The sequence below is a fragment of the Armigeres subalbatus genome, chromosome 1, assembly GCF_024139115.2.
Source record: "Armigeres subalbatus isolate Guangzhou_Male chromosome 1, GZ_Asu_2, whole genome shotgun sequence".
NCBI classification, from domain to species: domain Eukaryota; kingdom Metazoa; phylum Arthropoda; class Insecta; order Diptera; family Culicidae; genus Armigeres; species Armigeres subalbatus.
Window position 1 is genome coordinate 286,856,070 of NC_085139.1, and position 14,408 is coordinate 286,870,477.

General features: G+C 39.1%; 1 protein-coding gene across 1 annotated transcript in view; it reads right to left on the reverse strand.

Annotated features, from left to right (window-relative positions):
- LOC134207423 (uncharacterized) overlaps positions 1-14,408 on the reverse strand; it is a 40,945-nt gene that overhangs the window by 11,298 nt on the left and 15,239 nt on the right. Inside the window, exon 2 of the mRNA XM_062683149.1 lies at positions 13,913-14,376. Within this exon, the coding sequence (XP_062539133.1) occupies positions 13,913-14,376 (464 nt within the window). The remainder of the gene's footprint in view (positions 1-13,912; positions 14,377-14,408) is intronic.

Genomic DNA, 14,408 nt, shown 5'->3' on the forward strand with positions numbered 1-14,408 from the left:
CTTTTGAACAAACCCCGAACCGCGCTGGCTATCAGTATCATCATCACATGCTCAAATGATAATATCTTTCCAGAGTGCTCTTTGATTAGGGATAATATCTTTGCACAAGCAAAGATGATATCCCGTGCTCAGATGATATTGCAATGCCTGCTTGTAATATTTTATTCGTAAAACGGAAATCATTTCATATCAATTCAGAAATACATTTGCTGTAGGATATCCTTAGTTATAGGTTGAGAAATATTTGGTATGGTTTATGATCAATTAAATTCAGGTCGTGTAAAACAAATCCCATTCAAAATTTTTGCAAAGTTGCTCCATTTTGCATGATTCGTCGAGAAACCATAAAACTTTTTTAACACGGATTTTCAAATTTTGAACTGAAAACTTTTTTTACACGTAACGCTTCCCCCGTGTAAAAAAAGAATCGGGTGTATTTAATAGAAACGTAGGAGAGCACAACATGCTTTTATTTGATTATTATTATTTATTCAGATATATAAGAGGTATATATATGAGCGGTATATAAGAGTCTTCTCCATTCGGCTCGGTCCATGTATACACGTCAACAACCACGCAGTCTACGGAGGGTCCTCAAGTCATCTTCCACCTGATCGATCCACCTTGCCGCTGCGCACCTCGCCTTTTTGTGCCCGTGGATCGTTGTTGAGAACCGTTTTCAACGGGGTTACTGTCCATTCTGGCTACGTGCCCGGCCTACCGCAGTCGTCCAATTTTCGCGGTGTGAACGATGGATAGTTCTCCCAACAGCTGATGCAGCTCGTGGTTCATTCGCCTTCTCCAAGTCCCGTCTTCCATCTGCACTCCGCCGTAGATGGTACGCAACACCTTCCGTTCGAAAACTCCAAGGGCGCGTTGGTCCTCCGCGAGCATCGTCCAGGTCTCGTGAGCGTTTTGTAGATTTTCAGTTTGGTACGGCGATCTCTATTCGATCGGAGCGTCTTGCGGAGTCCAAAGTACGTACGATTTCCAGCCACTATGCTCTCTATGCCAACTCTGGTATTATTTTCGGCAGTCACCAGTGAGCTTCTCTGCTGGTATTATTTTCGGCAGTCACCAGTGAGCTCAAGTACACAAATTCTTCTACCACCTCGATTTCGTCACCACCGATGCAAACTCGCGGTGGGTGGCTCACACTGCACTGTAGGTTCTATAGACGAGCTGAGGCGAAGACGAGGGTAGCCTTACGAACTCGCAACTAGTGTAGCTAAACGAGCATGACGCCACGATTGCAATTCAAGCAATGAAACGTGTGACGTCAAATTCGCGTGGTACACTTCTCCCTTCTCACTTCTCACATCTCCCATCTTTATCTCATTTTTTCACATTTTACATCTCACTTCTCACTTTTCATTTCTCGCCTCTCACTTCTCACTTCTCAACTTTTTGCTTCTCACCTCTCACATCACACATCACACACCTCACTTCTCCCTTCTAACTTCTCTCTTGTCCCTTCTCACTTCTCACATCTTACAAATTGCTTTTTATTTCTCACTCTTCACTTCTCATAACTCACTTCTCACAACTCACTTCTCTCCATTCACTTCTCGGCTTCCACTTATCACTTCTCGTTTCTCACTTCTCACATCTTACATCTCACTTCTCGTATCAAATGTCTCACTTCTCACTTCTCACTTGTAGCTTCTCATTTCTCGGCTCTCACTTATAACTTCTCACTTTTCACATATCACATCTTTATCTCATTTCTCACTTCTCACTATTCACTTCTCACCTCTCACTTTGCACTTCTCGCTTCTCAATTCTCACTTCTCACTTCTTACTTCCCACTCCCCACTTCTATCTTCTAACATCACCCTTCTTGCCTTCCCTTCTCACATCTTACTACTTTTCATTTCTCGCTCCTCACTTCTCCTATCTCACTTCTCACAACCCAGTTCTCTCCATTCAATTCTGGCTTCTTACTTCTCATTTCTCGCTTCTCACTTCTCACATCTTACTTCTCGTATTGAATTTCTCACTTCTCATTTGTCACCCCCAACCTATTTCTCGGTTCTCACTTCTCACATCTTACATCTCACTTCTCATATTGAATTTCTCACTTTTCTATTTCACTTCTCATTTGTCGCATCCAACCCATTTCTCGGCTCTCACTTATCGCTTCTCGTTTCTCACTTCTAGCTTCTCACATCTTACACCTCTTTTATTGTATCGAATTTCTCACTTCTCACTTATAGCTTCTCATTTCTCGGCTCTCACTTATCACTTCTCGTTTCACTTGTCATAAGACGAGTTTGTACAATCCCATTGAATTCCACCACTTAATTGTATCTTGACAGATACGTATTTCGACCTCAACAGTAAGGCCGTCTTCAGTGTCTCGTACTTGACTTCGACTCGAGTCAAGTACGAGACACTGAAGACGGCCTTACTATTGAGGTCGAAATACGTATCTGTCAAGATACAATTAAGTGGTGGAATTCAATGGGATTGTACAAACTCGTCTTATGACAAGTGAAGACATTCCACTAAAAAGCTCAAAATAATTTTCTTAACTTCTCGTTTCTCACTTCTCATTTTTCAAATTTCACGTATTTATCTCATTTCTCACTTCTCGCCTCTCACTTCTGACTTCCCACGTTTCATTTTTCACTTCTCTACTTCTCACTTCCAATTTCTCATTTCTGCCTTCCCACTTCTCTCTTCTTGTTTCTCTCTTCTTACATCTTACATATCACTTCTCACTTCTCCTCTCACACTACTGATTTCCCACATCTCACTTCTTGCGTTGCGTTGCGTTGCGTTGCGTTGCGTTGTAACGGAGTATTTCGTAGATTGCATACTGATAGTTGTCATGTATATTCTTTACCTTTCTTACCCCAATTGCTTATGGATTTCCATTTGGGATTCAATGGAAATCCAATTGTCCAAAATGATAAAACATGAAAGCTATCATTGCCGGCCACGCCCATCTTCTCCGTTACTAGGAAAGGAAGGAAATGATGATATGACATCTACTTAACGAGAGGCCAGCGACTCACCGACGCCCTCATAGATGTCAAGGAATTGGATGGTGGGTAGGGTATGTGGTTTAGGAGTATCATTATAAGCAAATGATAGAAAATTTGTGGAAATACGTTGGGAGTGACTTTGCTAAGAAATTTATGTCACTCCATTATCCTTGCCGATGATTTTCCTCGGATGGGGCGAAGGTATTAGCCTTGCCCTGGCTAATAGCCTAGGTTTAAGCGCCTTTGCTCGCTCTCTGAAACGAAAAAAGAGCAAAAAGAAATTAAATTCCCCTTCCCCCCTGATATGATAATGATTTTGATCGCTATAAATAGCACAAAACAGTAGAAGTTTCCTGCAGAAAGTAAAATTCAGTAGGAGAGACGATAGAGTATACCGGTACCGGTTGACATAGGTGATCATCGGAAAAACCGATCTAGGGAACATATAACCTAATTTACTGATCCAGCTTATCTACAAGGTTCCTTTAACAAAATTGTTAAATATGTACATCGACAGCATGTGTTGAATCACACGTATATTGACCAGTTTAGTCCGCTACAATAAAAGCTCACATAGGTAGGAACAGTGAAATGTAATGTATAATATAAACACAATCAATGTAATACGTATTCCACTGAGTTCTAATAAATATAGTCTAATAAGCAATAAGGTTTCATGATAAGTCTATAATTTTGAATGGTTAAATCTGATTACAAAAAACCTATTCACTACGCTTGAATTGAATTCTTGATTCAAACAATAATTCAGTAGTTTAAAAATGATTACGTAAAGTTCCAACGCGTTAATGTGGATCATTTTGTGCAAATGAAATCCCCGTTAAAGTCATTCAAAATTATTAGTAAAACATATACAATAATAGGTAACCTTTAACTAAATGATACACGTAGATTGAAGATTGGCCTTGAACATACGATGTTATGTTGATCAACTCATTATGGATCGCCAATTTCCCTATATGTACCATTGTACATATATGTATTGTAAACGCCTTTTTAGACGTTAAAATTACAAAATATGGAATTTCATACAAACTCACTAAATATTGTTCGTTATCTTATGGCCCAATATTGTTCAAACACAGTTCTTATATCTGTTCCCATGTCAGTAACAAGGCAATGTGTACATGAAATACATTTATTTCTCACCCAAACATCAAGAATCATGAACAAAATTATGCTCACCTAACTTAATTTTGAATCGAAAAACACCTTCACCACCATGCACATATTTTAATAACATTAAAAAATAGTTAATCCCATGCCTGTACCTATATTAATAACACTATTTTCTACAAAAAAATCCGCACAATATTACTCGTATGTATATGCAACGATATTTTGCAGTGTTGCCGAATTCTTCAATATTTTGTATTAGGCCGTTACAAATATTTAATTGACTTTTTGTCCCACTGGTCTCCGAAAGGTCAATGGGGGGAATAATAGAAAATAAATATTAAAATGAAAAAAATCAAAAAACTCCTCGGATTTGTTAAAGAATGTTTGGAAAATCGTCAAAATTTTCCGAGTTTTATTTTGTTGCCCCCTCAAAATATTATTTTTTGGCAAAAAAAATCCGAGGGGGGGGGAGACAAAATAGATTTTAAATATTTGTATCGGCCTCATTCAATGAATTATAAAAATATACAATACCAAATTTTGTTGTAGTTTTTCTACTTAACCGTACAATTTTATGTTCGCCATGTCTTATCTTTTTGAAACACCTTATTTTAAAAAAATAAGGTGAATTTTACAAAGGAAATGTATTCAACTTTTTTGCCTTTCTCGTACAACAAAGTTGTACCGAAAGGCTATCATTTCACTCCAAAATCGAACTTTTTATAGAAGTCTCGGAGACCCATGATGTTATATACCAATCGACTCAGCTCGTCGAGCTGAACAAATGTCTGTCTGTCCGTGTGTATGTGTGTGTGTGTGTGCACATGAAAACCGAAAAACATTAGCCACTTTTTCATATAGTAATTCTTAACCGATTTTCTCGCAATAAGTTTCATTCGACGGGGGACAAACCCTAGTTGATCACTATTGAATTTGATAACGATCGACCATTGCGTTTAAAAGTTATTAAGAAAATAGAATCGAACTATGTAAGCGCCATATAAGGTTGGTGTCTTGGCTAAATGCGAGAAAGGCAATGTCGCCACTCGGTGAATTAAGTTGTGGTTTTAAAATAAAACTGTAGGTTGATATCGCTTAAGAAATACTGTAAGCCATTAAAAAATACTGTAAGCCATGAAAACAGTTTGGATTATTTAAGTTGTGAATTTCAAACCTATATCAATCTATATGAAATTTTTTAAAGTATAATTTGATTTATCGTGAAATGGAATTTACTTTGTTTGTTGTGAAGTAAATTTCAACAGAATACATATGTTTTATCTGGAAATGGAGTTGTATCTGCTTCTAATAATAATGCAGAAAATCGGATCAACAGTTCAGAGGTAGTAATATTTTTAATTTGGATCTCGTGAACTAATGTATTCCATTATGGTGTTATTAATATGGGATTTTTGATCATTTCATACAAAGCATTTCATTGAGCAAAGAAAATGAAAATATTAAGAGGAAAAAACTTATCTTGGTAACGGGATCTTCATATAATTTGGCTTCTTTTTTCAAATCACACACGACACTTATGGCTTAAAAATATTGACCGGCACCACTTGAACCTACTAATCTACTATTTTTTGCTTCACTTGCCGAACTACATTTAACACAAACTTTCAAATTAACTAAAACATATCAAAAGAAAAACGGAAACATAAAATGAAAAAAAATGACAGCAACTTTAAGATGCATGCGTCCACGCGCAATGCTTGCTGCGACCTTTTCCTGATTTCCCACATCTCACTTCTCACTATTTACTTTTCACTTTTCACTTTTCAAAAATCACTTTCCACTGCTCACCTTTTACTTCTCACTACTCGCATATCATTCCTTACTTCACACTTCCCAAATCTATCATTTCACAATAGTTTTCTTACTTCTCATTTCTCCTTTCCTATTTCTCACTTCTCATCAACTTTTTACTTCTTCCTTCTCGCTTCTCATTTTTTGCTTCTCGGGTCACACCACTCGTTTCTTACTTCTCACTATTCACTTTGTAGCGTAGCGGTATTCCGAATTATGTTTGATGTTCTGCGTTTATATATTTCTATAAGAAAATAATCAAAAGTAGTATAACCTCACATCCTCGCATGCAATAAATGAACCCAAGTCATTTCCTGCAAGAAAGTTCACCGCCAGAATTTCTCGTTCACTCACTTGGCGCGCTGAGTTATGATCTCGCGAAACATGTGCCTGGAACCGTTGGGATTGAGTAAGATCTCCTATCAGGACCACTTGTCGTTACATTGTTATTAAAAAGAAATCGGAGTAAGAATTGAACCGAGCTAGCTAGATGCCAAATATTTGAGAGGGAAAAGGATGAAACTACTGACTAATTCAAAGGGTAATCGGGAACCGATCTCTGAAAAGATCGGTATTCGATTTCCGGTACGAATGCCTAGACTAAGATCGAGACCTATCTGAGGAAACTCAAGTTCTGTCTCGTCCACTTTGTTCTGACCCGTGGAAGAGGCAGGAGTGTGAAGATTTTATTTAATTAGTTCCGCGGTGTGTTTGTCGAGGTAGAAAAAAACGTGAATAGTGTCTTGTGTATCAGTGTACTAATTATCAGAATTTTCCCTCCCGATAGGCAGTGTTGTAGTAAAGGCAATAAAAACGAGCAAAGGGTAATGTTTTCAACATAACCGCGAGTAGACGTAGGACTTGTATAAACGAAACGTATTTACATTTAACTTCTAGCTTTTGGATCTACGGAGTTTGATTATAGGTAGTGATATTGGAAACGACAACTTCCATGCTGTGTAGAATTATTAGCAATTTGTTTATTCAAAACTTCTGGAAATAAAACTAATAATTAAGGCCTCTCACGGTCTCATTCAGAATGGCTGCCTTGCGGCTCACCAGCACAATCTTACAATTACCCACTATCTCACTCCAACTAGCACCGAGCAGTTTGTTTGTGATTGAAAAAACAACACCTGATTATTGACAAATCCAAGTGATAAAAAGAAGAAGTCATGCGATGGTGAGAAACAACAAAATCGTTCATGGCGAAGTATACGGCGGTGATTTTAAAACGCCCGTATGAAATTCTAAAGGTATTCTAATTAAAAACTAATGAATGTAAAGTGCGAGAAAAATGAAAAGCTAGATTTAGAACACATTATTCCAAAAAAATTGTTCTTTCGTTTGATGCACCTAAAATATAGATTTCCATTTTTCCCGCACTTTACATTGATTAGTTTTTAATTAGAATTGGTTTTTAATTTTATACGGACATTTTGAAATCGCCGCCGTACGCTTCGCCATGAACGATTTTGTTGTTTCTCACCATCGCATGTCTTCTTCTTTTTATCACTTGATTTGTCAATACTTTTACTAGAAAAAGTATCAGAACTATGTCAGAATCCCAATCTACACATTGATAAATTATCAAACCATATAGTGCTCATTTAGCGTCGATTCAATCAAAATTAAACTCAGTGGAAAAATTTCCTCCTCCTGCCACGCATGCTAACGACGTCGTCGGTTGCTCGTCGTCAGCAGCGTCGTATGCAAGCAGTCATTGATCATTACCTATAGCAGCAGGCAGTGATGTCAACATGAAATACTAAAGTAAAAATGTAAAAAAGTAAAAAAGTAAAAACATGTAAAATATCGAAAAAATAATAAATCTCCCTCCAACCTGTTATCTATTAATGTCATAATTATATCTTCATTATCCTACTTTGGGACGTCTTGAAAAATCAAAAAGAAAACGCAGTAAATTTCAATTATGCTATTTGTGTGTTTGAACAGCTGGCAACAATGTCGCAAGACGTAAACATAAACAGCTAGCATAATGAAAAAATAACTCATAAATATCGTCGTAAATCAAAGCAAATCTGTTGATTTTCGGACACATTTCGTTAGTTTATGCCATAGTCAAACAGTATTGAGTATTCCTGTGTTCAACTCGGACTGAAATCGTTCACATTAATGCAATGTTTACAATGCAATATCGGATGTTAACAAAAAGGGGTCATTTTTGTCTGCCTTGTAGATTGATAGTCAACTTTCTCACGACTACTAATCTTGAGTTGATGATTTTTATGGTACACCTACAAGGATATTGGAGTGGCACCGCAAGTCACCTTTAATATATAATAAGAATTGCTTTGTTTCTAACTATTAAGCCCTGATTTACTCAAGCAAATGTAGGGCATTTATAGATTTCTTATTGATGATAGTATTTGAAGTTTAAAAGTTATATTTATTAAATTTTCAGACTTGGGCAAAATGTGCTATTTTAGAGGAACTGTCCCGTTTTCCAAATGAAGAAATACAGCACCAATTTCGTTGCTTCTTTTTGCTAACATGCGTGCTTACTGCTGAAAAAATCACTACAATAAGAAACAAGTCAAGGAGCAATAACCTAATAATCAAGGAGGAAATAGAGGAGGTACTGCTAATACGTCAGCGAAAAACTATTGGCTGTTTTGATTCCAAATTCCGAGTCTACGTCAAGTTTAACAATACAATTTCTCAGAAAATGAAAAACAAAGAATAAGATAAAGTTTATTGAAATATTCTTCTGGAAATTATTTTTCGCGGATTTTTTTTAAACATTTACATGTAATACAGTGACATTTTCTAATCTAAAATGGATATTATCACTATTTCTGATTGTGCATCTTTAATTGTTAATGCCTTTTACCAATGAATGAAAGTAATTATTTTAATCAAATTTTTATTTTCATCAGAGTAGTTGATTTTTTTGCTGGGGAATCAGAGCTGTTATAGAATAACCCTGTTTTAATGTACGTGTCGTTTAGTACCAAGCACAACTTAACATATGGTCAGTCATATAACATGACTCGTACCCATCTCGGGATCATGTGGATTATTAAACCAATCACTTTTTGTGGATGAGCAGACCAAATCTCTCTAATTTTATTCTTCTTCATCCACCTCGCTGTCTCAGCCATCATCGGCCTCTAGCCGTGAGCTCCGAGTGATGCGATGAGCGATTGCATCCATCGCAACCGACACCAATGCATCCGACCATCATCAAGCACAGAATGACAAAAAATGCGCCTACTTCTTTCATGCATGTTCGCAGACCCACCGGCAGTTCTACCGCTGGCGACTGCATGCTGTCACTGTATAGGTAAACACAGCGAACGAACGAAAGAGCTTGAGCTTGATTGACTGCTCGTAGTTGCTACTCCATTATGACCAGATCAGCTGTTCTTGCACAGGGAACCAACAGATGTTTGCTTGGGACTAGCACACATCTTCAATGTACAAGTACTGGTGATCTCATTTGTTAGGTAATACTGGCGCCTGCCACGTCAGAATGCAAGTCAATGTAGGGAAGGGGGAGGAAATGATGATGCAATCACTCGCCCACTGCAAGCCGAATATACCTCTGCACTTGCCACGAGTTCATGCGGAATTTGTTGGAATTTCTGGGTTAGGTTGAAGAGGCAGAGGTCCGTCTTGGTTAACGAGCTGCCAATGTGATAGATAGGAGAAGGTAACTGATGGAAATTCTAATTGGATGTAAGAAACGAGCTTCATAAGTTCATTTCCAATTCTAGCAGATTACTGTTAGAATACTCAAGTTGAAGGTATAGGAATAGTAATGGAAACGGTATGGAAGTCCATTTCCAGTTCTAGCGATTGCTAGAACATGAGAAAATAAAGAGAAAGATACAAAGTAGGAGAATGGAACGGACCTGGGATTGAACCCATGACCTCCTGCGTATGAGGCAGAAGCAGTAGCCATATGACTACCAAGCCCGCTTCGTAAACACAGCGAACGAACGAAAGATACGAAAAATTCGCGAGCAAAAAGCACGTCAGTACGCGCTGCTGTCACAAATTGTAATGACTCGCACACGGCAGGTACTGCTTCTTTTATACACAAAGAAAATCTTCCGGTAGACCCGAAGGCCCTTGAGATACCGCATTCTGATGTCCGTGTTAGGAACGCGCGGGATTGGTTACATATGAAATTTTTACTAGCTTTGACAAGAATTGAAATTTTCGATAGCTTATCGTTAATAATCTTAAGTTTCAATAAAATAGGCAAAATGGTGGAGAGTGCCCGAGTCGATTGATATATAAATCTTAAAAATCCATCGAAAGATAAAGGCGCTAGTAACGTTCAAAATCTTCCCTTCCAGCGTAACGCTCTCGATTTCCAAAAATCTTAATGACACCCAGTATAGTAAAGAAAGACGTAAGTCCTACGTCAAAATTAGCCAACTATGCGGTACTGTGCGTGATAGAAAATAAAAAAGGTATGAGATAGGTTTGATCGCTTTCCCCCCATATCAAGCTCACACAATTGTGTAGCCGATCGACGGCTTTTTATTCGCAGTTTTGTCCCGCTCGCCACACCGCGCCCATTACGTCTTTGCCACGCTCCTGACCCCACGTGCCAGCTTCAAAGGATTCCTGACTGCCGGCCGGAGTCAGAAGGGAGTTGCGCCGTTCTATCGCACTCCGGAAGAGCGATTTCCGAGAGAAGCGGATTGAAAGAGAGCCGGTAAAGAAGAGAAGGCAAGCAGAAATCAAACTGTAAGTAAGCCCAACAAATGAGTCAAGCCCGACAAATGTTTTGGTTTGTGTGAAGCTTTGGGGTAGATACTGTTTAAAAGGCCGTTAGTAGTGAGAAGAAATCCGCACAGTTAGTTTTAGATAGTGGAGCATAAGGGAGGAGAAATCAAATAGAGAAGTATGTAGAGAGAAGTGGGTACCCGAATAGAAATAATTTGTTAATAAATGTGATGCTCAAGTTTTCTCGTTTCTCTAAATGTAATTGTTATAATTCAGCCGAGGAAGTCCCGTAATTAAGTACACTGGTCGTAAGCACGTTTCGTTCGTTTCTTTTGATGTAGTTTTGTTGAATGGTTGTACTCCAAGTCGGACTGCTTGGGAATATCAGTCCTCCATTTTTGTCCTGAAGCATGTCAGGGTTTGTGTTGGGAAGAACTTTTCCGGTGATGAAACTGGTCGACTAAGTGCACTCGTAATCAGTAGGAAGTTTGGTTTTCGAATACTTTTTGAGTTGGTTAGTAAGTGGAGTCTAGAGTACCTGGATAGCATTCGGCATCTGCTAGGATACGCGATAGATTTAAACAGAACTCGCCCTGAAGTATGAGTTTGCCGGGCACTGAGAACGACAAGTGGTCCTCCCTGGAGGTGGCGCATAAACCATTTGTTTTTAAAATCATTTAAACGCCCCCTAGTTAGGTAGCCTCGCCAGGCCAGGCTACAACTTCTTACTCCTCACTTCTCACTTTCCACTACTTACTCCACACTTCTCAATTTTCACTACGTACTTCCTACTTCTCTCTTCTCGCTTCTCACTTTTTCTATCTTAAATCTCACTTATTGTATCTAATCTCTCATTTGTCACTTCTCACTTATCACTTCTCACTTTCCTCTTTTACTTATCGCTTCTCAGTTTTCCCTTCTCACATCTCACATGTTTATCTCATTACTCACTTCTCACTATTCACTTCTCGGCTCTCACTTGTCACTTCTCATTTCTTCCTTCTTATTTCTCACTTCTCGCTCTCTCACTTCACTCTCCTCACTTCTCCCCTCTTTCTTCTCACTTCTCACAAATTATTTCTCATTTCTCACTTATCACTTCTCACATCTCACAAATTATTTCTCACTTCTCATTTCTCACATCTCACTTCTCACTAATCACTTCTCGCTTCTCACTTATTACTCTCACTTCCTTACTTCTCGCTTCTCACTTCACACTTCTCGCTTCTTACTTCTCCCTTCTCACTTCTCCCTTCTTGCTACTCACTTCTCATATCTAACATATTACACCTTTTTTTCTCATTTCTCACTTCTAACATCTCATTCGACCTAACGGCTGTGGCCAAATGACCTTCGGGACGGCCTTCGCTCTAATCGCATAGTACCTCCATTAAATATTCTAAGTGTTTCCCTTGAAAAGGACTTAGAATGTTTCTTTGGAAACCGCGTAAAATCCGAAATCCGCGTAAAAAACGACTTATCAAAAATCTATTAAAAAATCAACTTTATACAATTTTCACGTGATTTCAAGACTTTTTCGAAAAATCACGTAAAAAATCAAAACCGCGTAAATCCAAAAAACCGCTTAAATCCCAAAATCCGCGTAAAAAAAGTCACGTAAAGAGCGACCCGCGTGAAAAGAGACCCCAATGTATAATTAATTTCAATTTATTGCGCTGAACTACATTATTTTGTCGGCGCGTGGTATACAGTCTTATTTTTTACCTAGCTTTCACCATAAAATCAAACGCGCAACTTATTTCAATGAAAGTATATCGAAAAACAAACCTGGATAAATATTATTGTGTTGACATCCTCATAAAAATGTTCACCATCAGTCCATTTTGTTATGATTTCTATGCAATTTTGTTTTCAAAATTCCCTTTTTTGCGGATGGTTTAAAAGGAGTTCACAAATACGCAAATACGGGCCACTTGGCCATATCTTACTCTTATAGTTGTCAACAAAAGGCTGTCATGTAATAATGAGTTTTATTGTTAGTTCGTATGATGACCTTAAAAGCCATTCCCATTCCCAGCATTTATGAATTTCTTTAGAAATTCCTTTCAGAATGCCTGCAGGAATTATTAAGGAAATTTTGTTTAAAGAAATCTTCCGAAAAATCATTGAATGATGAAATAGGAAGTACTAAAGGAATCTCCAGAGGAGTTTCTAACGGAAATTTATAAGAAATTTATAAATTTATTATAATTTGGCAAAGGAATTCTTACAGGAATTTTCAATAGAATTTCCCATTGGATTTTGCAAAGTAATTCCTAGAATTTCTTCTAAAATTCTCGCGAAATGAAAATAATTCGTTCGGAAGTTTCCCCAGGATTGATCAAAATTCTAAGAACATCATTTATTTTTCTCAGCACAATTTGGTCGTATAAAATTCAATTTCAGAGAAATATTCGATTTGGTGGGTTACGTGCCCCATCGTGCTCCAGCTTAACTCCGCCAGTGAATACAGAATAATTTGAGGATGTTGGCACCTGGAACGATTGTTTGTTTCTTGTTTCAAATATTGACATCTAAAACATGCTCAAATTATATTTTCTTTCCATGAATGTGTCATCAAAAACTCAAACAACTTCTTTCTACTTTTTTGAAAAGTGAATTGCATGTATTAAAACATATCTCAGCTATGATACAAGGTAAAAATTACAAATTCGGTTGAGAGATTCCGTTCGTTGGTTCACCTTATCGCCTACTTTCTATACAATAATGGATTTCAATTGGATTTTCTTCGCGTTCCCAATATTCCGGTGGAAGCTATTCCCGCACCATGGCACCACAAGGGTTGATGTTAACCCCTGAAAACTGTTCGGGCATCCAGATGTTTTGAAATCTGCTATCTATGACAAGAGAATGTGGAGCCCTATTGCTGTACGAATTCGAAAGCACGCGAGTTGCCTCGGGGTGGATGGCGTTGCCCTCCGACAACCGGTGCGGGAAAACTCTTCGCTTGGACAGATACGCACTCAATAGGGTTCATTAAAAATACTTGCTGATTGTGACTCGATTCGATCCGATTCGCTTCTCCGCGGGGGTTGTTTCTGACTAATACTAGCTGCACGATCTACGTGGCTTCCGAAGCGTTTGAAATATTAGATTCGGTTTTTTTATACAATAGATTCACAGCGTTAATCGATAGAAGAGGGGATGAGGGACTTCTTGAGTATTTGACTTTGCCGTTCAATTAAAAACCTAAGACCTAGCTAAAATTCAACAAAAGTTTGGCAGTGTTGAGGTTGGAGCGGGAGGTTTAGTGGTAGTTGTCGTATTCGGGTCTGTAGGAACCGTCATCCTCGTAGTGGGCTGGACCACCCCAGTGGGCTCCGGCACCGGCGGCGCTCAGGGCAGCCAGATGAGCGGCCTTGGCGTGCTGCACTTCGGGGGTGTCGACCGGGACTCCGTTGTGAATGACCGGGATGTGCTGGGGTCCGTGCCAGGCTGCGGCTCCGTGCCAAGCGGGGGCACCATGCCAGGCTGGTACCACCGGGGCCACTGGGTGTCCGGCGCGGGCAGCAGCGTGCGCGGCAAAGTGCTGAGCCTTGGCGTGCTGGACTTCGGGGGTGTCGATCGGGCCGGCACCGACCAGACCGCGGGCCTTCTGGTGGGCGGCAAAGTGTTCGGCCTTGGCGGCGGCCACCTCAGGGGTGTCAGACGGAACGTAGTGCCAGTAGGAGGCAGAGGCGGCGGAAGCCAGCAGCAGAACGGATCCTACGATCTGTGACGGTGGAAGATGAGAACATGAGGTGG